A 27,641-nucleotide genomic window follows, 5' to 3' on the forward strand; every position below is an offset into this window, starting at 1 on the left:
GACGTCATAGCTCTAGATGCGAAATTAGCCGCATCAAGTTGTGTCAGAAGAAAATTCCACAGATGCTACCCTTTTTCCTGGAAAATAAGACCTCTCCGGATAATAAGCCCAATAGGGCTTTTGAGGGCATGTGCTAAAATAAGCCCTCCCCAAAAATAAGCCCTCCCCAAAAATATTGCAACACAGCAGCAGCCATGAGGCGACTACGCTGGCTACCTCCTGCACCTCAAAAAATAATAAGATCTCCCCGAAAATAAGGCCAAGATCTTATTTCGAGGGTCAAAAGTAAAGAAGACCCTGTCTTATTTTCGGGGAAATACGGTACCAATTTGTTTATGTCCTGGTGCAGCTGTATGTCAGGGGAGTTTCTGGCCTGCAATTTGCGAAGCCAGACTAGGAAAATCCTATTGAAGAAGGATGCAGTGGTGCCCGCTCGAATCGCCCAGGTGGCCGCCTGATGCATCTTGCGGAGCGTCAGCTCCACCTTGCAGTCTTCTGCCCTCAAGCCCTCCGATACATCTGAGGGCACAATGGTGGTTGAAGCTAGGGTAGCTACCAAGACATCTACTGTCGGGATCTGCAGGAGGCCCTCCAGGTCTGGAACAGAACCATACCAGCTTCCCGTCATTGTTACTAGGTGGGGGAATGGACCCAGGTTGGCTCCATTGTCACTCAATGACATCCACGAACAGCTTCAGGGATGGTATGACCTCCTGTTCGGGGACTGGTTCGGAAAACAGTCATTCCATTGGATCCAGACCCAAATAAGCCTCAGCTGGAGCATTTGTCCCTCCCATATTCTTGGCCTTGCATAAGAGAGACTTAAACAACACGGGCCGGAAAAATCCAGAGAAAGTGGGTCTGTCCGAAAGCAGACCTTCATCCTCTGAAAATTCCTGTTCACCTAAATCTCCTGTAAGCGAGTCCTCGCTGCGCAGGAAAGGCTGTGGAGAAGGAGGGTCCTGCAGAGGAGCTGCAAAGGCCCTGGGGATGGCCTGCGGAAAAAAGGATTGACTCTCTGTTGCAATTCTGAATCTACCCCTTGGGATATGGCTGCAGAAATTAAATCACGAATCTTCCAGGGAAGGCTCATATCTTGGCCGTCCTCTGAGCAGAGCCCCGCTTAAAGTAGGAATAAACGTGGCCTCTGGAACAGAGCATCTGACCACCAAGGTAAGTTTCAGGCCTACAGTTGATAAGCAAGATGTTGGGGGGGGGGGTAGGGCCCCCTGTTGAGGCTTTGCAGTTGGGTGTTACCTGATGACCAGGTCTGTGTTACCTCCAGAGCAGGTGGAGAATCAGGCTTCAAGTAAGGAGAGAAAGTTTCCATCACCAATGGGGGTGGGGGTCTGTTGGCCTCTGCCCTCTTAATGGCCTTGGAGAATTGCTTCTCCGGTGTCCTAGGTCTCCTCTCAGCAGCCTTTTGGTGGTAGCAGACGCTGATTGGGCCCCTGATTTATTGGCCCTGGATCTGACAGATGCTCCCCTTGTGATGGATCTGCCCACCCTGGCACCAGGCCCATCCGTAAAAGGCGATCACCTAGGGGAGAGCTCTGCCCCAATACTGGTGCCTGAGAACGAGTGATCTGCCATTCTGCAGTCCTAATGCCTATCATGATCCCCTTGTTAGATTGAAGTAGGTGGAACAGGCCTCTGAGGAGCAGAAGGCCTGCACACTCACTGTGATGATGCTGACTTGAGAGGAAAAAAAGGTGTGAAACTGCCAGGCACATTGAAACTGATCCACATAGTGAAGTGAGGTCCTCAAGAATAGTCGAAGAACCGCAGGTACTACAGACCGCTATCACTCGCCCAAGGAAAGACGGATGAAGAGACGATGATGACGTTGGAAGAATCAGGCCTCGCTGCGATTGAGTCAAGTTTAAAATGGCGCAAGAGCAGTGAACCGGCTCTCCTGGCGCCAAAAACACAAATCATATTATCAAAGGCTAGTGATTAGGCAATATCTCCAGGCTGCCTGGGTCCCTGGAAACTTGGAACTGATAAAGGCTTGAAAATGGCAGTTCTAGCCGGCAGACCAGGGAAAACCAGCACACTCATCAGCAGCCAAAAACAGCTCAGGAGAGCCCTGAGCCTGAGATCCTCTCTAATTATGTCTGCTCTCCTGAGATGAATCGCTGCAATTCTGGGAGAATCTAAGCTGATAAGAAACTACTTGCTTAGGCTGAGCTGGATAAAAACTGAACATGTCTCTCTAGGCTAGATGGAGTTGAAAAAACTGAGCTCCGTCAAGCAGAGGAGGCGTGGTCAAGAGTTTTTCTAACTTAGTCTCTGGGCAAACAGGCAAAAGTTAACTGATGCTTGGATTCTTCAAGCAGCGCACAGGAAAATAATGCAGATTTTAACTTATTTTCAGATTGCAAGTACTTCTGGAGAAGGAGTCTTCCACATAGTGGCAGAATCTATCATCTTATCCATGCCCCATGTATCTCAAAAGGAGGACAGACTCTGAATAAGTCTTCTCTAAAATTAGAGTGACAGGCAAGTTCAATTCTGGCAATCATTGTCCAATATATTCCAGAACTGCACTTGTATACAGCTTTAAAAGTAACCACCAGCTCTTTGTATTGGATTCAAAATCCTACTGGCAATCAATGCAGCAACTTTAATATAGATGTTATTCTGCACTCTGGTGGCTGCCCCTTCAGCAATCTAGCTACATTTGCACCAAAAAATCTAGAAAACATGTGGAAAACTCTACTCACTTGTGCCAATTCATAATATCCAGCTGAACAAGCCAAGCAAAGTAAACTCTCTCCTTCTTCTGTATGTTCATTTACACTTCTTCCTTCATCAAGCAATTTACGAACAGCATTTACATCCCCATCAGAACAAGCTTCTGCCAAACTGCGACTAGAAGATATATATTTTAATAAAATTGTATAAAATTAGTCACTGTTAATCTTAATTTAAGAACTGATATATTGAAGAAATTGGTTAATGAAACATTTAAAAAAGGCTTAGTAACCTAGCAACTATTAGCTCAGACAATGTCTTCCCATCCAAAATAGAACTGTGCCTCATTTCATACTATTCCAAAAGAAAAATTAAAAAAAAAACGAAGCATCTAAACTGGGAAAGAATAAGAACTTGCCTTTACTTAGACTATTCATCAATCATATATGTGAGATTTATATGCCTACACATCATTCAGAATACTCTAGTTCAAAGATATTTGAACAGGAAGCTTTATTTCTAACTCATTGTATTAAGTTCATGAAAATAATTTAGTTTTGGGAGTGGGAGGAGCCAACGTCGCAACGATACATTGTGTGGATTTGGCCCGCCGAATCCGTCGATGACACTTTTGCCCCGGACGGTCCAGCAGGACCTAAACCGTCCCGAAGAGACGGTGACTGGGAAGACAAGACCTTGCTGGTCGCAGGGACATCACAAAGTCCCTGATCGACCCAAGGAGAGTGCTTCCAACCGGCGGCAAACAGGCAGCCCCCCCCCTTGACATAGTTGGAGACGGCTCCAAGAAGAGAGAATGAAAGTGTTTCTACCTGGTGAGGTTTTTTTTTTTCCTTTTCTTTTAGAAGATTGCCCTAAGAAACTCTTTTCTTAATCTTAATTAGTCCATTAAGCAAGAACAAAGCGGCAAACTTAATCCCCATTGGACTACCTTAGAAAGTTTTTTGCTCTTGCAAAAATTGCTCTTACAATCTTTTGTGGATTGAGTGATTGCAACGCTCCCGTTTTTTCCGCTTGAGGTGAAAGGATCTCTTTTTTCCCTATTTTCCTTTACTATTTTAACTTTTTTTGGCTTAAATTAAAACTCTTTTTACTTTAATAAATTTCTTCTTCTACTTGTTGCACTATTATATTGAAGATACTTATGGGAAGAGGTTTTAAAAGTATCGAATCTGCCACTTGGAAGCCCAAATTTGAAGCTTTTTTTCCGTTGCTGCTGTAACAATGTTTTCTTTGTTCACTCTTATCTGGCTATACTGACTGTGACTGCGCAACAAAAGGGTTTGGAACGTCTCTTTAAAACCTGATAAAGACTCAAGGTCACAAATAGTGGTGTGTGGAAAATATTTTGACAAGAATTGGAAAAGGAAAGAAAAACTTTAGAACCTTTCTTTGAAAACCATAAAAGAACATTCATCTAAAATAAAAATAGATATATTCTTCAAAATCTGTGACAGGCTAGAGTGGCAGATTGTACCAAATTCCTCTTCTTGCTCTTTCTCTATATTATTCCTTATTCTAAAAAATGGAGCAATACTCAGATGAATAAAACTTGTTAATTCAATTCAAACATATTGGCTGGACTTCAAAACATCTCAGAAGGATTTGAGAGATTCCACAAGAAATGGGACAGACTATGGGATATTACAAAAAAAGATGATAGGGTTATAGCCCCAGAAATTAAGGAAGTGAATGGAAATACAGAAAACAAAGACAAGAACTTAGATGAACTTATAAATGGAGTAAACATGAGTGAAAGTGGAAAGAAGGGAAGCTGAAAAAGTGACTTTGATAATTTGGTGCTCCACCCCAAACTTCAAGATGTAGGAGAAAAAGAAAGAGCGAAAAAGATGGAGGTAATAAGACAAATCTATTCAGAAACAAACCTGACAACTAAAGTTAAGCTTACATTAATAACAACTCAAGGGCAACAAAACTACATGAGAGATTGTTTAAGCTTCAATATACGGAGAGAAGTCTTAAACCCTAGAAAGGTTCTGAATATAGAATTGACACAACAACTGGCAAGAGATGAAAGACTATTTTATTACTGGAAAGATACTGGTTAATAATGCCAATTGATGGAAAAAAGCTAGTTAATTTTTGATGATTGTTAAGTAGAGATTATAGTACCTTATAGACTGTTTTAAATTACCACTGAATGTTTATCCATTAACATAAATTTACTATGATACTAATAGAGAAATACTAATCCTAGTTAGGATAATTAACCAGACCATAGAAATGCTAATATACATTCTGGGTGATTGTCAAGTAGAAATGTTAATATTTCTTAGATTGTCTTAGATGTTTAATGTTTATTTTCTTAGCATGTAATTAACTAATTTGGGATTGAGGGAAAAGTCCTATAAATCTTATTAATAAATCATTGTATAGAGACGGTAATAAAGTTATAATATTGTGTGGGCCTGGAGAGGAGAGGTGAGATAATCAGTAAATAACCTTTAGTTAACTACAATAATAACAATGAAATGTTAATGGACAATATTTAATGATACATACAGCTGTGTTACGGGGGTGAGGGGGAATGCTCAGATATCTTACTTAACCAAATTAATTTTAGAACGTGTCATAAAGGTGTAATGGTATTGGAGATCTATTGAAATTGCAAATAAACGGCAGTAGGTGGTTGTGTCTTCTAATATAAATGATTCTAGATAAAAACATGTTTAAACAATGGTAACCAAATGAGAATTATGGTTTCTGTTTAACTAAAACAATAAAAAATTTACAAAAAAAATTAATTTACAGTTTTTTTACTTTTGGGGAAGAAAATATTTTGCAATAGAAGAATAATGCAAATGCATGCAAATGCAAGACAATTTAAAAACAAATCTTACTATAAGCAGGTTAAATAAAATAAAGGATATTGTTCATTAAATCCAAATTTTAAATTTACATGATTTTTTTCTTAAAATATTTTGTATAAAATATACTGTTCTAAAGTACCTAGTAATTACATTTTATTATGTTTCCTAAAACGGAGAGACATTGACATATCTGCTAACTTACTCTTTCTAAAAGTGCAAAGTCAATATGAAGAATTTAAACTGAGAGAGCTGATATACGTAAGGAAGGAAAGGTTTCCCACCCCTCCTCACAGGGTTGTTGTGGGGAAAACAGCAGGAAGGAGGTGTGTTGATATGTTCGCTGCCTTAAATCATTTGTAAAAATAATAAAGGGGGGATACAAATAAATAAATGCAAGGGCTAGGAGAGGGAAATAGAAAGTGTAGCTATACCTAAGCAGAACAAAATTGAGCAATAAATTTTTCTCCTGAAATGTATCTTCCTTCCTAAAACTTAATTATGAAAGCAGGAATTAAAATATTCAATTTGGGAATATTTTAATTAATATTTGTATGACTCGGAAGCACACAAAATATATATAACAAAAAAGATTAAGTTTGGGGTTCTTAATGAAGAATAAGAATTTAGAAAGTAAATAAATGCACAGGTATAGAAGAATAAAGAACTGACTTAATAACATTACAAAAGCTAATGTAAACAAAAGCATGGAACACTCTGTATCAATGTTAATGTAATTCCAAAATCAAAGGAAATGATTATTTAATTTTAATTCCAGATTGGTCAGACACCATTCTGTGCACTTTATCTAATTCTTTGCAATATTAAGACATATTATATAACAGGTTCAGAGGAAGGTAATAAAGATGATCAGTGAACTAGAAACAAAGTCCTAGGAGAAGAAATAGAATGAATTTGGAATGTATAACTGTTAGAAAAAGGCTGAGAAAATTATTTTTGTTTGTCTTCAAATGATGTCATATGATGATTAACACTATCACTCCAAATTTCAAGATGTGATTTAATGGATTTGAATTATTGAAAGGCAGATTTCAATTAAATGTTTAAAAAGTTTTCTAACAGTAAGAGATGGTCAAAAGTACATGCCGTCCTTGACTTACAAGAGTTCATTAAGTGATGATTTAAAATTACAATGGCACTGAAAAAAGTGAGCTATGACCATTTTCACGCTTATGACTGTTCAGCATCCCCATGGTCATGTGATTTACATTCAAATCCTTGATAACTGATTCACATTTATAATGGTTGCATTGTCCAGGGTCATGAGATCTCATTTTTGAACCTTCTGACAAAGTCAACGGGGAAACCAAATTCACTTAACAACCATCTTACTAATTGAACAACTGCAGTGATTCACTTAACAAACGTGGCAAGGAAAGTCATAAAGGGGGCAAAACTCACTCAACACGTTTTTCACTTCATAAATTTTGAGCTCAATTGTGGTTGTAAGTTGAGGACTGCCTGTATAAGCAATTTCCTAGGGAGCTGGAGAGCTTCCCTTTGCTAAATGTGCTCAACCAGAAGCTAAATAGCCACCGGCTATAACCTCACTTTTAGATGAATTTCTCAAATTCTCTTGCTTGAATGAATGAAAGTTATAAGATTATAGCAGCTTAATATAGTTAAAATCAGCAGGTATTTAAACAGTGTATGCAGTCGGTAATAGTAAAAAAATATATTAACTACATTGACTTCTTCTCCTAGGTGGAATTATCTTCAAAATACAAAATACTGTCCGCTTGCATAATTGTACTATTTACTGCATAATTTCAAGAGTTCTTTAATAACAGTGTTACTATCATATTTTTGCAAAAAGAAAATAAATTGTGTACATTTGTTTTACAATTTACTATACGTCAAAAACACATATGCATTCAAAAAAAACCCAAAACATTACACAGAAGAAATAACAACTGAAAGTTAGGATGAAATAAATTAGGTAAGTAAAGATGAGATCTTTTTTCAACAATTGCCACTGTGGCAGTGTGAGAACCTACAACTGTAATTATGAAATAAGCATACAATTCTGGAATAAATTTTCCGCCTAGGCCGAAACTATAAACATGACCCCGAGACCCTTAAGTCAGTTTATAATTCTAGTTGTACTTCTGAAATTCATGTCTAGATATCAGACTTAGTTCTAAGCTGCTGAACTCAAAACCATAATTTACAAGATATTCTAAACTTTGAAGTATTGTATCACAGATGCTACTTTTCCCCGTCAAACACATAAACACATAAACAAACAAACAAACAAACAAACAAACAAATGTGCATACTTGTCCACTTGTCCTGCATTGTGATTGTTCTCTGCTCTCATCCGTGTCAGTGCAGCAGCAGCTTCATCCAATGCACAGCTGACAGAAGAAGTCAATCTTCGGAGCACCTCAGGATCTGCGAAGGCTTTACCATCGGCAGTGGACAATTTACCAATCCCTTCAGCACACATGTGTTCATCAATCAGATTAGTATGAAAGCCACACAAAAAATGCAGAGACACTATTTTAGACTTCAACCACATGCATTATTAGTTAGCACCAGTAGCAAACATGCCAAAGAACTAAATGTTCAATTCTTTAAATATATTATTTTAAAAACCACCAAAGCTGACTAAAACAATCTTCATTGCATATAATTCTAGCTGCTGCATTTATGGAAAAACAAGACCTGAAGACCCAAAGGTGCTTTTTCAACTGCCTCTTGAAAAAGCACTTTTGGGACCACCATGACCTGGATGACTGAGAATAGCCATAGACATCTAGTCCTAAAGAGTCAAATAAAGAAGGAAAAGGGCTCACTGTCATGGAATATAAGGCTTCAATTATTTTTTTAGCTATGGTTTCCCCAAATTTTCAGGTAGTACAAAGACTGGTGAGGATTCAAATTAAAAGTTGTTTCCATGCACCTATATAAATTAACCCATTTCCTAGAAGTTTAGATCACTATGAGTTGGATGCAGAATTAGCCATACTTACAGTGAATGCTAGAAATTAATGTGATTTTATTACAAAAATCTGAAGATAATTAATTTTGGACCCATTTTTTTTCAGTAAACATGTTAGCTATTTTCCTTTTATCCCTTACCCCTCTTAATTGATACATTTATTTCATTCATACATGTATCACTATTAAACATTTCCACTGTAGAGAAATACAGATTTTTACATCTTTCTAATGCAAATTTTATTTTATACTTAACAATTACTTCTTTAAGTTGTTAAACTTATTACTTAAATTGTTAAGTAATTTGTTTAAAAATTAAATGTTTTTAATTTTCCCTTGGTTCCAGTAGATCATCTCACAATAAAAGGAACTTTTCAAGGAAGATACTACCACAGGAAAATAATTCATTGTGTGACTGAGATGCCTGAACTTATCTCTCACCAGACCAATTTTTTATATAAGAATTGTACTAAATTTCAAGTTGGCCTAGAGCAAGAATATTTTAAACATTCAAACAATATATGAAGTATGGTGGCAATTATTTATTTAAATACATAAATCTTGTTAGGATCAAAACTAGAATCTCTCTTTAGCAAATCAAAGTGTATGGTAAGGAATGCATGCATATGACTCATGAAATAAAATGGTTGGAGCCAAAGTTAATATCCTTTTTATTTCACACCTTATTCAGCCAATTGGCAAGCAATGGCAACCTACCCTGAATCCTCCTAATACCCCACATTTCTTTCTAGTCCATACTACTAGCATGCTATCAACTTAGCTATCAAATTTGAAAGAAATTCTAATGTATATAGAAAATATCAAACAGAGAGGTGGGGTGGGCTGAGACACAGTAATTGACTGGCCCAGTCACCCAACCAGCTTTCTTGCTTAAGGTAGGTCTAGAACTCAACATTCTTCTGGTTTATAGCTCAGCATGCACCCTAACCACTACACCACACTGGCTTTTAATTTTTCAATAGTGTTCAGTCAGAGCAATATAGAGCTGTGAGATGGCAGCTCTATCAAACATGTGTTTGTATATACCATATTTTTCAGACTATAAGATGCACCAGTGTATAAGACGCACCAAGATTTCAAAGAGGTAAGTAAAAAAATAAGTTTTTGTCTTCCCTGGCCACCAGGAGCACTCTGCAGGCTTCAGCAGGGCTGGAGGAAGGCAAAAACACCCCCGTTTTTCACCAAAGCTGGGGCATTTTTACCTTCCCACAGCCCTGCTGCAGAATGCTTCTGGGGGGGTGGGGGAAGGCAAAAACATCCCTGTTTTGGTGAAAAATTGCCTGTTTTTCACAAAACTGGGATACGGAGCAGGGCTTCGGGAAGCCAAAAATGGATGTATTTGGTGTATAAGACACACCAACATTTCCACACTTGGGGTGGGGGGCTTTAACCACAATACTGCACACAGGCACTCCAAAACCAATATTCACTGCATTATATCCAAAATGCAACCAGGAACTCAGTTCACTTAAATTTACTGAAAAAACACCCAAGGTACCAGATTTAAATGTTTTGAAAAGTATATTAATATGCAGGCATGCACATGAGAAGGTTTATCCATTCTTACACAGACCCAAGCCTTTTAGAATCTTAAAAATAAGAAGTATCAGTTATAAAATGACACTCCATTTTTGTAGGCATATCTTAAGAGGAGTCACATGTTGAGTAGTTGGTCCATTCAACAAGCAGATTATGGCATTCTAAACAAGTGAAACTAGAATTGGGTGTGTATGACATTCTTGAAGTTATTGAACTATAATTCTCAGCAGTTTCTATTAGTATGGTTAATTCTGAATAATATTGGGAGGGGAAGTTCAGCAGCATCAGGAGAACCACAAGTTCTCCAACTCTTCATTAGTTTCCAGAAACTTTTCAAAGGTAGCTCACGTAAATAACAGTTCGAAAGTACACTTCTGATATAATTAAAGAATGACAACCATAAATTAAAATGAATACTCTATACCTGTCATGGCAAACCGAGCCATATTTGGTGGCATGCCAGCTGTCAGCTCCAGCATGCTCATTTTTCGCCCTACTGGAGGGCCAGGGGAGGCCATTTTTGCCCTCCCCAGGCTTCAGGAAAATCTCCAGAGGCTGGGGAGGGCAAAAAACAACCCCAACACCCAACCAGAAGTTCGGGAACAATCTGGAGAGCCTCTGGGAGAGGCTGTTTTTGCCCTCTGCAAGCTTCAGAAAAGCCTCCGGAACCTGGAGAGGAGTCATGCGCACATGTGGGGGGGATGTGCAGGTGGGCGGGGAGATTGAGTGGGCATGCATGCAATTTTGGCATGACGTAAGAAAAAGGTTCACCATCATTACTCTATACCATGGGCCCCCAACCACAAGTCCATGGACCGGCAGCGGTCCACTGCATACCAGAAACTGGGCCATGCAAACAAGTAAAACCCCATCTGCAGGATGCAAGCAGCATGCAAAACCACGCCCCCTCCGGTCCATGGAAAAACCTGTCTCCACACAACCAGTCCCTGATGCCCGAAAGGTTGGGGGCCACTGCTCAATATGAATAGTTAACATATTAAGAGTAGATGTATTGTATAGGTAGTACTCTCTTTCTTAATGACAACTGGAATTTCTATTGCTAATGAATGCTGTCAAAAAGTGTGATGTCACGAGATGGCACCACTTAGTAACAATTTTGATGATTCCCTGTTATCATTATTAAACAAGGAACTCACATAATCACAACTTCTGACTTGATGACTATGTTAATTTTATGTTATATTTCTGTAATAGAATTGTCAGTATTATCACTAAGTGGTGACACCATGCTTTATGATAGCATAAATAAAATAGAATAAAGAGTAAAAGAGTTGGAAAGGGAGCTTGAAGGTCTTCTAATCCAACTCCTTTCTCAAGCAGGACATTCTATACTATTTCAGACAAATGGTTGTCCAATCTATTCTTTAAAATCTCCAATAATGGAGGAGGAACTTTGCAATTCTTCCTTTGCAATATGAACAAATCCACTGTGTCCATTTTTCATTATATATTTTATGGATGAAGCTAAGCAACTGTTTCCTTATGTTATTTCTGCCTTTTAATCCTTCCTCTGTTTTCCATATTTCAAATTTCACTTTACTAATGTCCAGTTTGCCAACCAATACTAATATCAAAGATGTATCACTTTTTTCCTGCTACAAATCTGAATGGCAATTTTTGCAGCCAGCACTTACCCAATCACAACAAAAACATCATCAAATGATAGGACAGTAGTGTTTGCTGTGGTTGTATCTGGCAGACAAGCTGTAACTAACAGTTTATAACTAACCTAACAAAATATTATGATCATCTGTCTCTTAATTTTGCTAAGTAGACAGGGTGATAAAACCTACATTTTTAAAGATTTTGAGAAATATTAACAAATTAATAGTCCTTGATTTATGATTTATTTATGACTATAATGAACCTGCCTATTAAGATGTAAATTGTGGTGGTCATTAAGTGAACCATTTCGCTCATCAACTCCTAAACCTTTCTTCTTCTCACTATGTTGAGACATGTGTTTGACTCCCTCTTCCCTGTTTTCAAAGCACTGGAAGGAGAAGAGGAAGGTTTCTTTTGGAGACACATAAACATGTCTCAAACACTGTAAGGAGTAGTTCACCTTCCCCATTCTAACCATATTTGAGTCATGTCTTTGCATTCCCCAAATAAACCTTTCCTGTTCTCTTTCTGCTGCTTTATAGACTTCTGGACTTAAAAAAGGTATTTTCTAATTAAATCTTAGACAGGTTCCCAGACATTTTTAGAATTCAATAGAAGCAGTTATAAGGAGTAGTAGTGAGCTTCTTTTCACTAGATATTTTCAACCAGATGCAGAACAGACACCTATCAATAATGTTTCCTTGCATTGAGAAAAGTATGCTAATGTTAAATGTCTCTTTTATGGTCCTAGAATTTTCCACTATTTGAAATATGCTATCTACATCTTAATTGAGATAACCATGTCTTCTTTTTAGGAAAATCAATTTAAAAAGTTAGTTTGTTCCTTCTTCTTGCATTCCTTAAAAACACTTCTTTAATAAAATTACTTAATTCCACAAATTCAATTTCTCTTCCTAGCTTTAATTTCACGTTGTTAAGTATTATATTTATTTCCTCAGGTTAAAATAATTAGTTCATCCTAAAAAAAAAACTACTACCAATTTTAAAAAACGTACCTGCTGCTTCCAATAAAGCTTCTAATCTTGCTTGTGTTTCTGGATCCACCGTACGTAGGTCTGCTCCTTCAGCAGCGCTTGATAAAAATATCTCAGATGTTGTTTTAAGCACTGGGTTATCCAGATCTTCTTGGTCCAAAATAAATGATTCAACCTATTTGAAGAAAAAGAATATAAAAATTGATTCTAACACATAATAAAACTGGGAGATATGTTACTAAAATATCTTCTCTCATCTCTCATAAGAATTTTATTTTTCCAGAAAGAAAAATACAGAAGCATGAAATTTCAGATAGAATACAGGTAATCCTCAATTTATGATCACAATTGAGACCAAACTTTGTTACTAATGAGATAGTTGTTAACTGAATCACTACAGTTATTAAGTTAGTAACATGGTTGTTAAGTCAATCTGGCTTCCCCATTGACTTTGCTCATCAGAAGGTTGCAAAAGGTGATCACATAACCCTAGGGCACTGCAACTGTCATAAATGTGAGTAATTTGCCAAATGTCTGAATTTTGATCACGTGAACATGGGGATGCTGCAACAATCATAAGTCACTTTTTTCAGTTTGTTGTAACTTTGAACAGTCACTAAATGGACTACCTGTAGTATTGCTTTAAGTACTTGTGGCGCACAATTTTTTTAAAAAAAATACAGATAAAACATAAGCTTTCTGTTCTTTCTGAATTAACCAACTCTGATTCACTATAAAACAACAGCAACTTTTTTAGACTGAGTGGGTGCAGAATATTAAAAAGTTAAAATGTTAACAATAGTCAACATATTGTTGTTGCTGAAGGTCAACCAGTCCAGAAACTTTAATAGCACTGCTTTTGTAAGGCAAGGCCCATATTTTTATGTATTTTGCTGATAATGTTCTTCTAATGCATATGAATGGCTTGTCCAAAACACATTTTAGTGGATCCGATGTATTATTTATTTGATTACACAGGAGAGCTGAAAGAAACAGTATTTGCTCCTGATCCTCCAAATTATGATTAACATCAGCAGTATTATTCTTTGACCTGTTGGAGGAAAATAATGTATCTAAACTGTGCTTGGTCTTCTAAAGTGAAAAATTCAAAAGTGATTTTTAACATGAAAAATTAGTATATGGAGAACTGGTCTTTCATTAGAAAAATGAAAAAAATATGCAATTCTACTGCCAAACAATTCCTAAATTCATTAGCATTAACAGTTTTTTCAGTTGTTTAAGTCACCTGGTAATATTTTTACTTTATAAATTTAAATCCTGAATTTTCATATTGCCTATCAATATACCAACTCTTTACAGGTAGTCTTTAACTTACAACCACTCTAGAGGGGCATTTCGGCTCCCCCTACCTGCCTACCTCCTATCCATCTGCCTTTCAGCATCTTCTTGCTCTCGTAGCTGACCAGGGATGCCCAGCCTGATTGCTGGGTCAACCTTGGTTGAGCTTTGGCTGAGGAACAAAAAAGCAGTCCTTCTGCATAGACCTTCTCGGCAGGGCTAAGCTTTGGGCTCAAAAAGAAAAAAAGAAACCTTGCTCAGCCCCATCTTTGCTCTTTGCGAAAGGACTGCTTTGAGGTTTGTTCTTGGAACCTGAAGGTCTTTGCAAAGGAGCTTTTTTTTTTCTCAGCCAAAGTCAAGCCCGGTCCGGGCACAGCAGCAAGTCCACCATGGTCAGTAGCAGACGAAAGAAGATGCCAAAGGTCAACCGAGGATGGCTGGGGGCTTTGAGTGCAGGGTTGCAAGGGCAATTGCTGCTGGGATTGGGCTACAGCTGCATGTCACCCTGCCTTGCAGGGAACAAAGGGCAGAGATGGGTAGGTGAGTTGGAAAACTCCCTTACCATACTGAGGCTCAGGGCTGGAAGGGGCCAAGCCCCAGATGGCTTAGACGAGTGGCTCTCAGTTAATGACAAAAAACTGGGATTGTCATCACTAAGTGATGCGTCCATGTGGCATTTCACTTTATGACTGCATCATGTCATGACAGAAATTCTAGTCCCAAATGTGATAGTAAACTGAGGATTACTTGTGCTACTTAAAACAGCAAGACAGATAGTCCTCGACTTATAACAGTTTGTTTAGTGACCATTCAAAGTTATAACACACTGAAAAATATGACTTATGACCATCCTTCACAATTATGACCTTTGTACCATCCCTGTGATCAACATTCAGACACTTGGTTTGTATTTATGACTGTTGCTGTGTTCCAAGAGAATATGATATCCTTTTGCAACCTTCTGAGAAGCAAAGTCAATAGGGAAGTAGATTCACTTAACCACCTGGTTACTAACTTATCAATTGCAGTGATTCACTTTAACTATGGCAAAAAAGGTTGTAAAGTGGGGCAAACTCACTTAACTAATGTCTCACTTAACAACAGAAATTTTGGGCTCAATTATGTCGTAAGTCGAGGACTATCTGTATAAAAATACAAATGCATAAGTAATACTCTGGTCCCTTCAATGCTCTCAAATTATATATTTGAAACAGATTTGTTTCCAAGGAGCAATAATGGTACAATTTCAGCTACTCAGAAAAAGTACAAAAATAAAGATTTCTTGAAATGTTTATGACATTTCTCCTAGCCAAAAAAATAAATTCATTCTTTTATCAAATTTGTTCAATCTAATAATTCAACTGAGCAATCTCAAAATACAATGAACCAAATATGATGAATAAAAAGTAGTAAGTTTTTAAATTCACTTTTTACTAGACATCAGAAACATCAAAGACTCTTTAAAAAGGGTGGGGGATACATTGGCAACATATACCATTTTGAGACCTGTGAAGTTCATAAATGCAGACATTAGTTACTAAATTACTTTTTTTTAATCAATGTAGTTACTGTGCAGTCTGATTAGGACAAGACTTTAAGTAGGCCACGTCTCAGCTATCTGATAGAAGGGAAGAAACATTTTCAACAAGCTCATCCTTGCTACCTAATCTTGTAAGGCTTTATGAGTAATGACCAGTACTTTGAATTGGAATCACTGACTCCAGTAATCACAAAATAGCAATTATTCTGTAATGGAGGGGTTCATCCATTCGGAGCTTGCCTGTTCCATTCAATAGCAATTGTAACTTTTCAGCATCATCAAAGGAGTTACCATGCAGAACAAGCTATAACAATCCAGCTACATACAGATCTCCAGCATCTCCCAGTTCTAGAAGTGTTATAATTCTCACACCAGCTGAAGTTAGGCAAAGGATCCCTACAAAAGGAGGCAGTTGTATTGGACAACCAGACTTGTACGATGGTTATAATAATCAATTTCAATAAATGTACTTTCAAAGGTGGAGTTGAACTTTAATCTGTCTCATTTAGTGGGCTGACATCAATATAGTTCAATGAATTAGGGCAGCATCTGTCTGAGTCTCTTCCGTATGTTATCTGACTACTCTGGGCTTAGAGAGTGCTCTAGCTCTTTGTTCCTAGGCAGCATCTCCTGAATATTTCCATCAAGGTCATCTTCTTTACTTCGTACATCTGAGGATGCCTAACAGGGATTTCCTGTCTCAGTGATTTAATGCATGGGAGGTAGGAAACACAGGTTCAATTGCTTTTCCTCCATTACTATCTGAAAGTTGGCCAAAGATAAAAGTGAAACTGTCAGAAGGACATATAGGCTGAAACAGAATTGAATAATCTACTCAGACCATACTCTCTCCATCCATTTAGATGATCAATTTCCTCTAATGATTATTTGTAGTTGATGTTATAGTCTAACTGTAGATTTTTCCTGAAGTATGGAAATACAGACTTTCCAGACCCTAAGAAGGGGAGGAAGAAAGCTTGAGGGATAAGATGCTATAAGAATTAACAGTCATGAGACTGTTATGAAAAACAGCCAGGTGCAAATTTAATACTTATTCCTTGCTGGAACAAAGGAAGGCTGTTTTTTTTTTAAAAAAAGCAAATTTTTCTGCCCAAATGTGGAGATATACTAGCTTTAAATGAGAAATTGTTCATTTAATGCCTGGAATTTCTGAACCACGTCTCTTTCTTTTCAGTAAATCTTACTTAAAACAATTCTGATAATAATCATGCTTGGAAGGAATCACTTTCAGTTCAGGGTAGTTGCAAGATTCTGTCAGTTAATTCTCCACCACCTTAAAAATTTACCTCAAAAACAAGAAATTCAAGGTTAGCAGATATTGTTCACTTCTCATATCCAGCTAACTATACCAACCCTAGCCATAGGTCCAGTGCATAGATGGCAGAGCTTTTGTAGTATAAGGATCTAACGTATTTATGCAGGTTCTACAAGCTCAGAGGAATCCTGAGATTTCAAGGTGCCACTCTATAAACTTCTAGTTATGTCCAACTGATTTCTAATCCTGAGCAGATGTATGTGGTCGTATCTGTGAAGTGGATATAAATGAGTATATCTATAAAGAGACTGGTTATCTGTAAAGGGCTACAGGAAAGAAATCTGTAAAAACAATAGAAACATACATATTTTGCTACTCTTATCATTACTGTTTAAGCCCAAACTTTGCCCTACACCACCACCACCACCACAACAATCCTATAACAAAATAACTCTGGTGCAAAAGGCTATTCTGTTTTTGATAATACCTATTTCAAATATTATGGGAAGTTCATAAAATCATACAATGCCTATACTAAAAGAGTTGTATTAGTTGCCATTTGTTTACTTGTCACAATTTAAGGCTCTTCTGTTGATCTGTAAAACCCCAAACTGCTTGTTTCTTTCAGGATGAACCTGTCTAGTTACTTAAGTCACCAGGAGAAGCCTCTTTGAAGATTTTATCTTTTGAATTTTGAATATTGAAGTTTTATCTATCTGACATATGGAAAAAATCCTTCTCACTTCTCTTGCAAAATCTATTGACTGTACTCCCCAAAAATTCAGGAAAATGGTCAAAAGAAACATTTCACCAAACATTTAATTTTTAATTTAATTTATTTTAAGGATTTTATTTTTTATAGAACCCAATAATTCCATAAAATAAATTCTACCTGATATGAAGATATTGGGAAGATATTAGAATAATGTCATGCTTATGCCATTTTTCCAAGGCATTTGGTTGGCCAGTAATGGTCTTTTGTCCTGTGTAGAACAATTTTTCAAGAATATTCCATCTGTGAATGTTAATCCAATTTTCCTTAGGGGAAAAATTCCTGCATACACATTGATCTTTCCTGGCAATTTATGCTTCTAAACAAATGTACAACAAGTCAATGTAGAACAAGCCTTTACTCATGTCTGCTATTCCATGAGAATTTAATTGTACTTATTTTATGGGAGTCTTCTGATAAGGATAAACTTGGATTACCGTATATACCATTTTCTATTCTAGAGCGAAAGGTAGGACATAAACCTAAATGCATTAATACAAACTCTGCATGTCCTAACTTCTTCTCTTGAACCAAAGGTGCTTTTTTGAAGAGGCAACTGGACTTCTTCAGCTTCTTGGATGAGAAGCAAAACGTCTTCAAAGAAAAACCAGAAAGTCCAATTGCCTCTTGAAAAAAAGCACCTTTGGGACAACCATGATCTTGATGACGGAGAATCTCGATAGACATTCTTCTCCTGAAGTTAAAGTTATAAGAAACATTCATGCCTTATGACTATGGACTATAAAAAAGATTTTTATAGTACTTTTTGGTACTCGACGGTGCCATGTTTATAAAGCCAAACTTTGTGACCTTCACATAGCCAGATCCCTGTGAAGACAGATTTTAAGTGGGCTGCAAGCTGGGATAAAGTTGCTTTATTCGTTCAGAAATCTAGAACCCACATTAAGCATGGAAAAACCTCTATTCTTTACCCAACTTTCTAACAACTACAAAATGTGAATACAAGTATTTACATTTTTATGAAGAACAAAATTCTCTATGAGTCCAGTACTCTTATGTTCTGACAAGCTTATTATGTCCCTTTACTTTTTCCTTGTTTTATCAAGAAAAGGGAAGACTAGATATGAGTTAATTAGGATTTGTTTATTAATTACTTTAATAAAGAAATGTGAAGTTTGAACTGACATGGGAAGAATTTGAGGCACAATTTAGTGCTAACATGGAAGTATTCTTTGTGCCATTGGAGAACATCTTTCATATCCAAAACATGTATTGTTTTCAAAAATAGTGAGCAACGTATACAATATAAGTATTTATTTCCATTCCCGAACTTCCGGTTTGCCCATAGGACCGGTTATTCGTGCTTTTGGTGTGAAAAACAGCCTTAAAAGGTGGCCAAAGTCAGCTGGCCAGCACACACATGTGCCCTGGAGCTGATAAGGCAACGCTTCAAGTGCCCTAACATATGGTTCCGCATGCCACCTGTGGCATGCATGCCATAGACTCGCCATCACGGGGATAGGCCATCCAGACCTGAGGATACAGGTAGTCCTCACGTAATAATTGTGATTAACTGTTTAAATTACAATAGTACTGAAAAACTTTATGACCAGTCCTTGCACTTAATGATTATCACAATGTCCCTGCAGTCACAAGAACCAAATTCGTGTGCTTCGCCACTAGTGACATATACAACCATTGTACTGTTCCAGTCACAATTAATTTTTGTGCACATGATTGCCAGCTTCTGATAAACAATGGCAATGAAGTCAGTAGTAAAAGTGCAAAGTGACAGGATGTCTTGCTTAACAATCTTGGGTGATTTGCATAATGACCACCACTGAACTGAGGTCATAAGTCTGTTGTGGTCATGTGATGCCTTGTCATTTAGAAGACCTGTAAAGAACTGGCTTTTCACTCAGGTCTTTGAAGAGGTGGACCCCTTTCATACTGCCTGTGTTATCTATTCTTTACTGGGTTTTTTTGTTATCTATTCTTTACTGATTTTTATTTCTTTGTTGGATTGTTGTGAGCCATCCAGACTCAATGTCAGGTAGCATACAAATTTAATGTATTATTATAATTCTGCCCTATTTTCTGTTCAAACTTTTTTAGGTTTTAATAAATTTCAAATTGATATTGCCAAGATATTTTAATCAATGTTTAATTTTCAGCATCTATCTGGAAAATGCATCTCACATATGAAAATTCATATATAGCATGTGGTAAGTTTAATAAATCTGGTTTTGTTTTCATATCTGGAGAAAAGCTAGAGGAAATTGGCATAACCTCCTTAAAGAAATATCTGCTAGTTGTTCATCAGCTGTACAATAATATCTGAAAGCTAAGTGTAATTTTTAGAGCCAGTGGAAGAAATCTGTCTAAAGCAATGGCTACTCAAAAAAGAATAAATGCATTTAATTTTATACAATTGCATTGATCATAAGATTTGCTGATCTGGCAAAGTACATCCCCAAGCTTCCTGGCAGATCACTACACACCATGGCATAGGATGATGTAATCCTCCAGAAAAATCTGTTGTCTTGAGAAAAAACTCCCTAGGTACTTGGGTTAATTACACTTAATGTATTTCTAAAGAACTATAAAAATCTTAAGTCATGTTTTTTAAAAAAAATGAGAAAAGGATGGGAAATTATGAATAGGATTATTGAAATACTTGGTGGCTGCCTTCTCAACCTCAACACCTGGGAAGACATAGACAAAATACTCTGTATGAGGTACTCAGAAAGTGTTTGTTTCTGAACTATGTCAGTATTGTTTTTGAAGTAAAAACATGTCAGCTGCTTTACAGTGTTTCTTAAGAATTAAATTAAATTAAATTATGGGGTGGGCACGCATGTGCACGCAATAGCACACATGTGAGCTTTTGGCACCTGAGGCAAAAAAAGTTCACCATCACTGCCATAGAACATTGGACTAAATCACCTCTTTAATGCACATAATTCTTAAGAAAACTGAAAAGCAACTGACATGTTTTTACTTCAAAAACAATACTGACATAGTTCAGAAACACTTTCTGAGTGTTTGGGCCGTTTTTCTCCCTCTGGAGGCTTCAGGCGGCTTCCCTGAAGCTTCCAGAAGGTGAAAAACAGCCCAACGCGCAAACCAGAAGTCTGTTCCCAAACTTCCAGTTTGCATGTTGGGTGGATTTTCACCCTCTAGAGATTTCAGGGAAGCCTCTGGAGGGCGAAAAATGTCAAAAAATCAGCTGGCCAGTGCACGCATGCGCGCTGGAGCTTACAAGGCAACGCCTCATGTGCCTGCAGAAATAGCTCCGTGTGCCACCTGTGGCACACATGGCCATAGGTTCGCCATCATGATTCTATGGTCTATTCTTGTGTTATAATTTCAGTTGAGATTTTGATTCATTATCAATTCATGAATGAAACTTATCTTTGCTACAGTAAGATTATTTTGTTAATGAGTTTATATGTGTAAAAAGACACTGCAAAACCAGCTTCTAGCTTATCAGATTTCCCCTATATTTGTCTTTGCTTTTGTCTGAAAAAGCTAAATAAAAATACCTAATTGGAAACATTTAATTTCCAATCTCTCCTATGTAGAAGTGCCCACAAAAGTATCTCTTCCTATCTCTTTAGTGTTATAGAGCTGAAATATAGGTGGGTCTTTACATTGGCCCAAGTAGATGTTTTTCTTTCAATACTATTAACAAGCTAATATAATAGGGTCCCTTTGTTGTCCTGTATATATCTGCCTTTCTGAGTAAAGGTGGAATGGGCAGCTCATATTCTATTGCCGTGCCCTTTATGTATAAATATTTATATAGCTCTGATTGCATCTTTGATATGAGGCTTGCTAGGAAGTGGAGTTGACTTTAATTTGTCACTGATCAGAGCAATCCAAGCACCCATAACACTAAAATTAAGTTTCATTATATCATTTCCAATACACTTATATAAATTAACTTTTTGATTAGCTTGGCAGTACTCTTTTTTAAGATTTTAGAGACAAATCTTGAACAGTACAGATTTGTTAAAACTCTTTTTACATTTTTGTAAATAATTCTACTATGTCATCTTATTGATATTTCAAGGAGATGGACTAGCATTTGCCATTAGATGCTAAAACTATATTAAAGCATGACTGTAAAAATAGTAATTTCACCTTTCAAGTCCCCGACTAGTATAGGTTGACTACAAAAAAAAAAAAGCTAAAAATAATTTTGTAAATTCAAATCCTATTTCCAGCCTTATTAAATTACTGCCCAAGAATTCTGCAATTATTGTCATTTATGAAGAGACAAAGTATTGTGTTTTACTACAGGGGCAGATTTTAGGCTTGTGATATGATATCACATATCACTCCTTATCATAATATGGAGTGCTTCCTTCCACTCCAATATTGGCCTTTGTTGACCAAGAATAACTTGACCACACTAATACATTCAAAGCTTCAAGACCAAATCAAGCTATTCCAGAAGTTATAGCTTACACAAAATATACAAATGCTATGCTCACCCATATCAGTCATGTCATACTAATTCTAAAGGGTTTCCATAGGCTTTTAGTTAGCCGCTACTTTAATTTCAGGATGATATACAAATACAGTATTTAGGAACATTTGATGGAGCACCTGCTCTCTGAGACACCTGCTCATCACTTAAAGGATTTAATGATGATGCCTTCTTGAAAGAATCATATCTGACAATCAATTCACTATATTAGCAATATGAGAAAGGGCATCTCAATAGGCATACCTAACTATGAATTTCCCTTCTTATTCTGTGTATCTGTTCACCTAAGCTTAATTAAATTCTGCACTTTTTGTTGGCACTGTTGCCTTGTTTTAGATACTTAAGGAATTTATGGGTAAAACATTTTAGTGTTTTTACTGGATTTTTTTGAATGGTAGCTTTTAAAACATTTTATTTTAAAAAAGTTAACTATATCCCTACACTGGAATTATTTGTAAGGATCATATAGCATATGCAGAAACAATAAAATGCATAATTTGGCTTGATTTAATAAAATATATATGAATTCTGAACCAAGGAACTTCATTTCTGTGCTAAAGCATATAGTTCTGCTATGCAAAAAAAGCAGATTTTGCTTATTTTGGGGGGGGGAAGGGTTGTTGCCATTCATAAGAATGTGAAAATCAGAAAATATTGCAAGCCACTTCATACCACTGCTAGTAAATTCAGATCCTTGGCTTACTACTGACTCATAAGCTAATACTGATCACTTTTCTATCTCTGTTGTCGTAAAAATTGAAAGTTCTCAAATTTTCAGATACTCCCTTTACAACTTGCTGCAGTTTTCTTGCCAAGATTTTTCTGGTTTGCCATTTCCTCCTTCCTAGGGCTGAAAGAAAATGACTGGCCAAAGGTTAACTAGTTGGCTTCATGCTTAAGGCAGGACTAGAACTTATGATCTCCAGGTTACTAGACTGATGCCTTAGCCTGAGCCACCAATCTGGCTCAGATGCAGCTACTACCAAAGTGAAATGGAAATATTGTTATAACAAAACTATTTAATAATAGGTATTAAGAAAAAATAAGGAACTACTGTAATTGCATTTGTAAAGATCTACTGATTGTTTCAAGAAAAGATAAGATTTGACAAGTACTGATCACAGATTACATTTACATTCGTTGTGTTTATAAATGGTTTGGTTATTTGGTATTTAGAATTTGAATTCATCTAGCACAAATCCAATTATCCAATAATTATTTTGCTAAATCATGTTATTGAAAAATGCATCAAACAATTGAATAAATGGTTTCTAAATGCATTCAGAGAACTCTGAATGTTCTATTATACAAATATGGCGGCAGTAAACCTAGGGTAGTGAAATTTAAACAATTGTGTACAATTACATATTTAATAGTGGATCAATTTCATAGTGATATGGTGAGTAAATCCTAGCCTCCCTCACTTACTGTTTCCTAATCTTTTCCTCCCAGCTTGAATCTAGCTCTGAAATCAGATTGGGGGGGGAGGGGAGCAGAGAAAAAAGGTAGATAATTGGCAGAAAAAAACTTGATTTTTCCTTAGTGTTCCCTTTAAAAAAAACTCCACTTTGTGGGTGATGTGGCAGATCTCAGTTGCAATCTTCTTTTAAACAGAGAACCACCCCATGAAATGCAACGTGAAGTGATTTTAAGAATAGAAAGGGAACAGTAAGAATTCAATTAACTTTCTTCCTGCAATTATCTACACCCCTCACCCATGTATTTTTCTCATCTTAGCATGAACAGCAATGTACTGCAGTCGCCAAAATAGCATGCACTTTTAGGCTATACCAAGAGGTATAATGACAAAATGATAAGAATTGATAGTATGACTGTATGGTGTGGAGTCCCAGTCACTAGGACAAAAAGGATGCTGAGAAACTGGAGAGTGCAAAGAAAAGTAATAAAGATGGTAAGAGGCTTGGAGGCTAAATGAAAAACGGTTAAAGGAATGTGATATGTTTAGCTTAAAAGGAGAAGAGTAATAGGGAATAAGACAGTAGTCTTCCAATACATATGAAGAAATGACACAGGGAAGAGTGTGTTGATGTATTCTTCAGAGCAACCAAGGGTAAGAAGAGCTTCCAATGGGTGGCAGCTTTACAGTAAGGGATCCAAACCTGAAATGAGGAATTTCTTAATTGTGAGAGCTATTAAGCAATGGAACACCCTCCTCCTTAAACTGTAGTGCTCCATCACTAGAGATTTCAAAGAAAAGACTGAATGCCATTTGTTTGGGATGGTCAGAGTTCCACAATGGGCAGGGGATTGGACCAGATGACTTCTAAGGTCCCTTCCAATCCTAAAATTCTATTACTTCAGTGAGAGTACAATGTGCAAGACCAACCCAGACTGATTCATGCAACCATAGGTAAAGTGGGTACTGTATCATCTAATATAGCAAACTACAAACAGCTAGTTTACCAGTTACTCATTATGTTGGCTGGTGTATCAGGTGAAGGTATGGGTCCGAAATAAGTAACTGAAATCTACATTTTTATATAGAAACTAAAGTTGGGTTTCAATGCTCTTTTTCTGCAGACTGTTTCAAAATATTACAGCCATAGCAACTTACTACTTCCATGTAAATTGAATATACATAACCTATATTTTAATAATCATTTCTCTTTAACTGTCATATCAAACTGTATACGGACCCAACACCAGGCTGCTGAGAAGATTCCCTTCAAAAGACAAATGTTTAAAGAAATGTTGTTTATAAAAATCAGAGAACTTAAACCAAGATCTTGTTAGCTTTAATAATCTGGCCATCAAATTAGCATCAATCTCCATATAAAAAATCAAGTAGAAAGCCATGTAATAATATTCTTGACTTTCTGCAACTATTTTTTCTGTTTCATATGGATGGAATTGAGAATTTGTACTCAATTATGCATAATAAGCACAGAGTATATGCACCAGAGACAAATTTCTTGTGTGTCCAATCACACTTGGTCAATAAGCGCTAGCACCAATGAATTAAATCTTGCCCAATCTAGTGCCATCCATGTGTGCAAAAATTCCTAAAATCTATTACAGGGGGATTTATGAGAGTTTAATAATTCTGAAAAACATTAGATTGGAGAACAATGAATTATAGAAAATCCTTGACTTACAACCACAATTGAGTCCAAAATTTCTGTTGCTAAGCAAGACAGATTAAGTAAATTCTCCATTCTGGGTGGCTTTGCTTGTCAGAAGGTTGCAAAATCATGACCCTGAGACACTGCAAATGTCATAGATGTGAAGCAGCTACCAAGCATCCAAATTTTGATCCCATAGCCATGGGGATACTGCAACAGTTGTTAAGGGTAAAAAACGGTCATAAATCACTTTTTTCAGTGCGACTGTAACTTTAATGGTCATTAAATGAATGGTTGTAAATCAAGGACTATCTGTAATCCTTTTCTTTAAATGTATTATTGCTAACCTATCTAAATCCTTTTGGGAAACAGATCTAAATTTTGCAACAAATATTTGCAATTAATTTTTAATTTTAATGGCATCCTCTGTACTACACATAAATGCCTTCATAACTTCTATTTAAGATCACTATTATTCTGTAATCTTTTAAAAGATTTTGTAATATCTTCATAAGTGAAGCTACAAATAAAAAGTAAATAATGCAACAAATTACAATAAATACATTATCCATTACAATAAACATACCTCCTTAAAAATGATATCCAGGGTGAAAATAGTACCTGTTGTTTCTCCCCCCACATACCTGAAAGCAATTATTTATTTCAGGAAATAAACCACACGATTATGTGCAAACTACTGTAAATGATGCTCCTACATATCTAGTTAGGCACATTTCAATTTGAATGTGAGAAGCCATATGAATATCCAGATCAGACTATCATCTATCTGAATTTTCTGGCATGCTTAAAATAAATACATGTAGCTTAGACTTTTATCTATGAGATGAAATTGAGGACTCATACACTGAGAAGGAATCCTCAGTTGCATCTAAGCACACACAAAACTATCAAGATAAATACAATTCCAGTCAAAGGGATCTGAATTAAATTTACACGTTAAAACCAACACAAAAAGGTCGTTTTATTACCCTCACAGATCTCTCGGCAGCTTCGAAAAAGCAATTAGCACAACTTTCCACAATAAAAACCCTTACAGGCGCGGGAAAGAAGATTCTGCAGAAAGCGAAGATCGCTTCCGCCATCATCGAGACCTGAACAGGTAAGGCGAGAGAGGCGGGCTAATAAGGAGCGAGCAAGGCTCGTCTCTAGTTGCTCTCCCTTTACACAATGAATCAAGAAAAAGAAAAGCAGGCCTCGGCCCTCCTCCTATTAAAATCGGAGAGGCAACCGGACGCCAATTTGGGTGTTGGGGCGGCTGGTTGGGTCTCCACCCTCCTTTATGCGACCAAGAAGGGCCTGCAGAAAGGATCCCGGAGCTTTACGGGCGGGGTTGGCACCCAGCGCGGCAGGGAGCTCCGTTCGAGACGGAGACCATCCTTCGCGGATAGCCTGGCGGGAGCGAAGGCCTCTCTCACCTCAGACACTTCGTCCTCGTCGCTGCCAGATCCACCGCCGCCCCCACTTCTCAGGACAGCGGCCGCCAGTTTAAAGTCGAGGGCGGCAGCGGCGGCAGCAGCCCCGGCCTCTCCCGAAGTTGTTGCCGAGCCTATCGGCCCACAGGGCCCAGCCTCTCCGAAGAGGCGCACGGCCCGCAACCCCAACGGGTTAGGCCCGGCCGTGGAGGCCTCAACGATGGCGGCCGGGGCACCACGGGGCGTCACCGAGTCTATTTCCTCATCGCCGGTGGGAGTCGGGGCGGCTGTGCCGTCCGTAAGCATCGCGCGTTGATCCAAGCTTCAGCCGTGGGAGGGGGGGGGGAACGCCGTCTCCGTCCCCTCACAGCAGCAGCGCCACTAACTTCTCACACCCTATCTAACCCACAGTCACCGCGCTGCCCTCGCCAACCCAGTTCGCTTTTTCCATTGGTCACATTCGCCCGATGCTTCCAGCCTCATTGGATACAATCGTTGTCACTCTAGAGTCTCGTCACGCGCTCCTTCACCCTCCCACCAGCAAGATACTATGAGAGTACACGCTGAGGCGGTTTAGACTGCCCGCCCACCAGTTAAGTCCTGCAAGCTCGCTTCCTGAAACTGCTTCGATATTATTAGATAGCTGCTATGTCAATCAATTTCTAGCCTCCAAATTTTGTTATCTGAGTGGCTAAGACAACGGTATTTCGAAATACCTTTAAGCTTGATTAAACAGAATAAACATCAATCATAGCCTTCTCTTCTTGGCGGTGTCCGATTGGTGTATGCTTTCTTTCTTTTCCAATTTCCTCTCTCTCCACTAAAATGTTCGACCGGAGAAATCAAACTCCCCCGCTTTAAAAAAAAAAATAGTGTCAGTATAGGAAAGAGCGTGTGTCTGTTAATTGTAGTATATACAAGCCTGTCTTTGCATTCCACTTCAAACCATTCCTTAGCAAAAGAGCGATTGGGCAAAAAATGATTTGGAAAGTGAACCCGAGGTCTGATTTGATGGCTACTGTTCGAAACACTCTACTTGATTTTCTCAACGAACTATAATTAAGCAACCATGGCTTAGTGTGATATGCCCATTC

At 37.5% G+C, this 27,641-nt stretch overlaps 1 protein-coding gene across 1 annotated transcript in view; it reads right to left on the reverse strand.

Annotated features, from left to right (window-relative positions):
• LOC116510318 (ankyrin repeat and KH domain-containing protein 1-like) overlaps window positions 1-26,853 on the reverse strand; it is a 124,520-nt gene extending 97,667 nt beyond the window's left edge. Inside the window, 4 exon segments of the mRNA XM_032219815.1 lie at window positions 2,727-2,874; window positions 7,844-8,000; window positions 12,710-12,863; window positions 26,551-26,853. Of these exon segments, the coding sequence (XP_032075706.1) occupies window positions 2,727-2,874; window positions 7,844-8,000; window positions 12,710-12,863; window positions 26,551-26,853 (762 nt within the window).
• Window positions 26,854-27,641: the final 788 nt, after the last annotated feature.

This window comes from Thamnophis elegans, chromosome 6 (assembly GCF_009769535.1).
Source record: "Thamnophis elegans isolate rThaEle1 chromosome 6, rThaEle1.pri, whole genome shotgun sequence".
Lineage (NCBI taxonomy): Eukaryota > Metazoa > Chordata > Lepidosauria > Squamata > Colubridae > Thamnophis > Thamnophis elegans.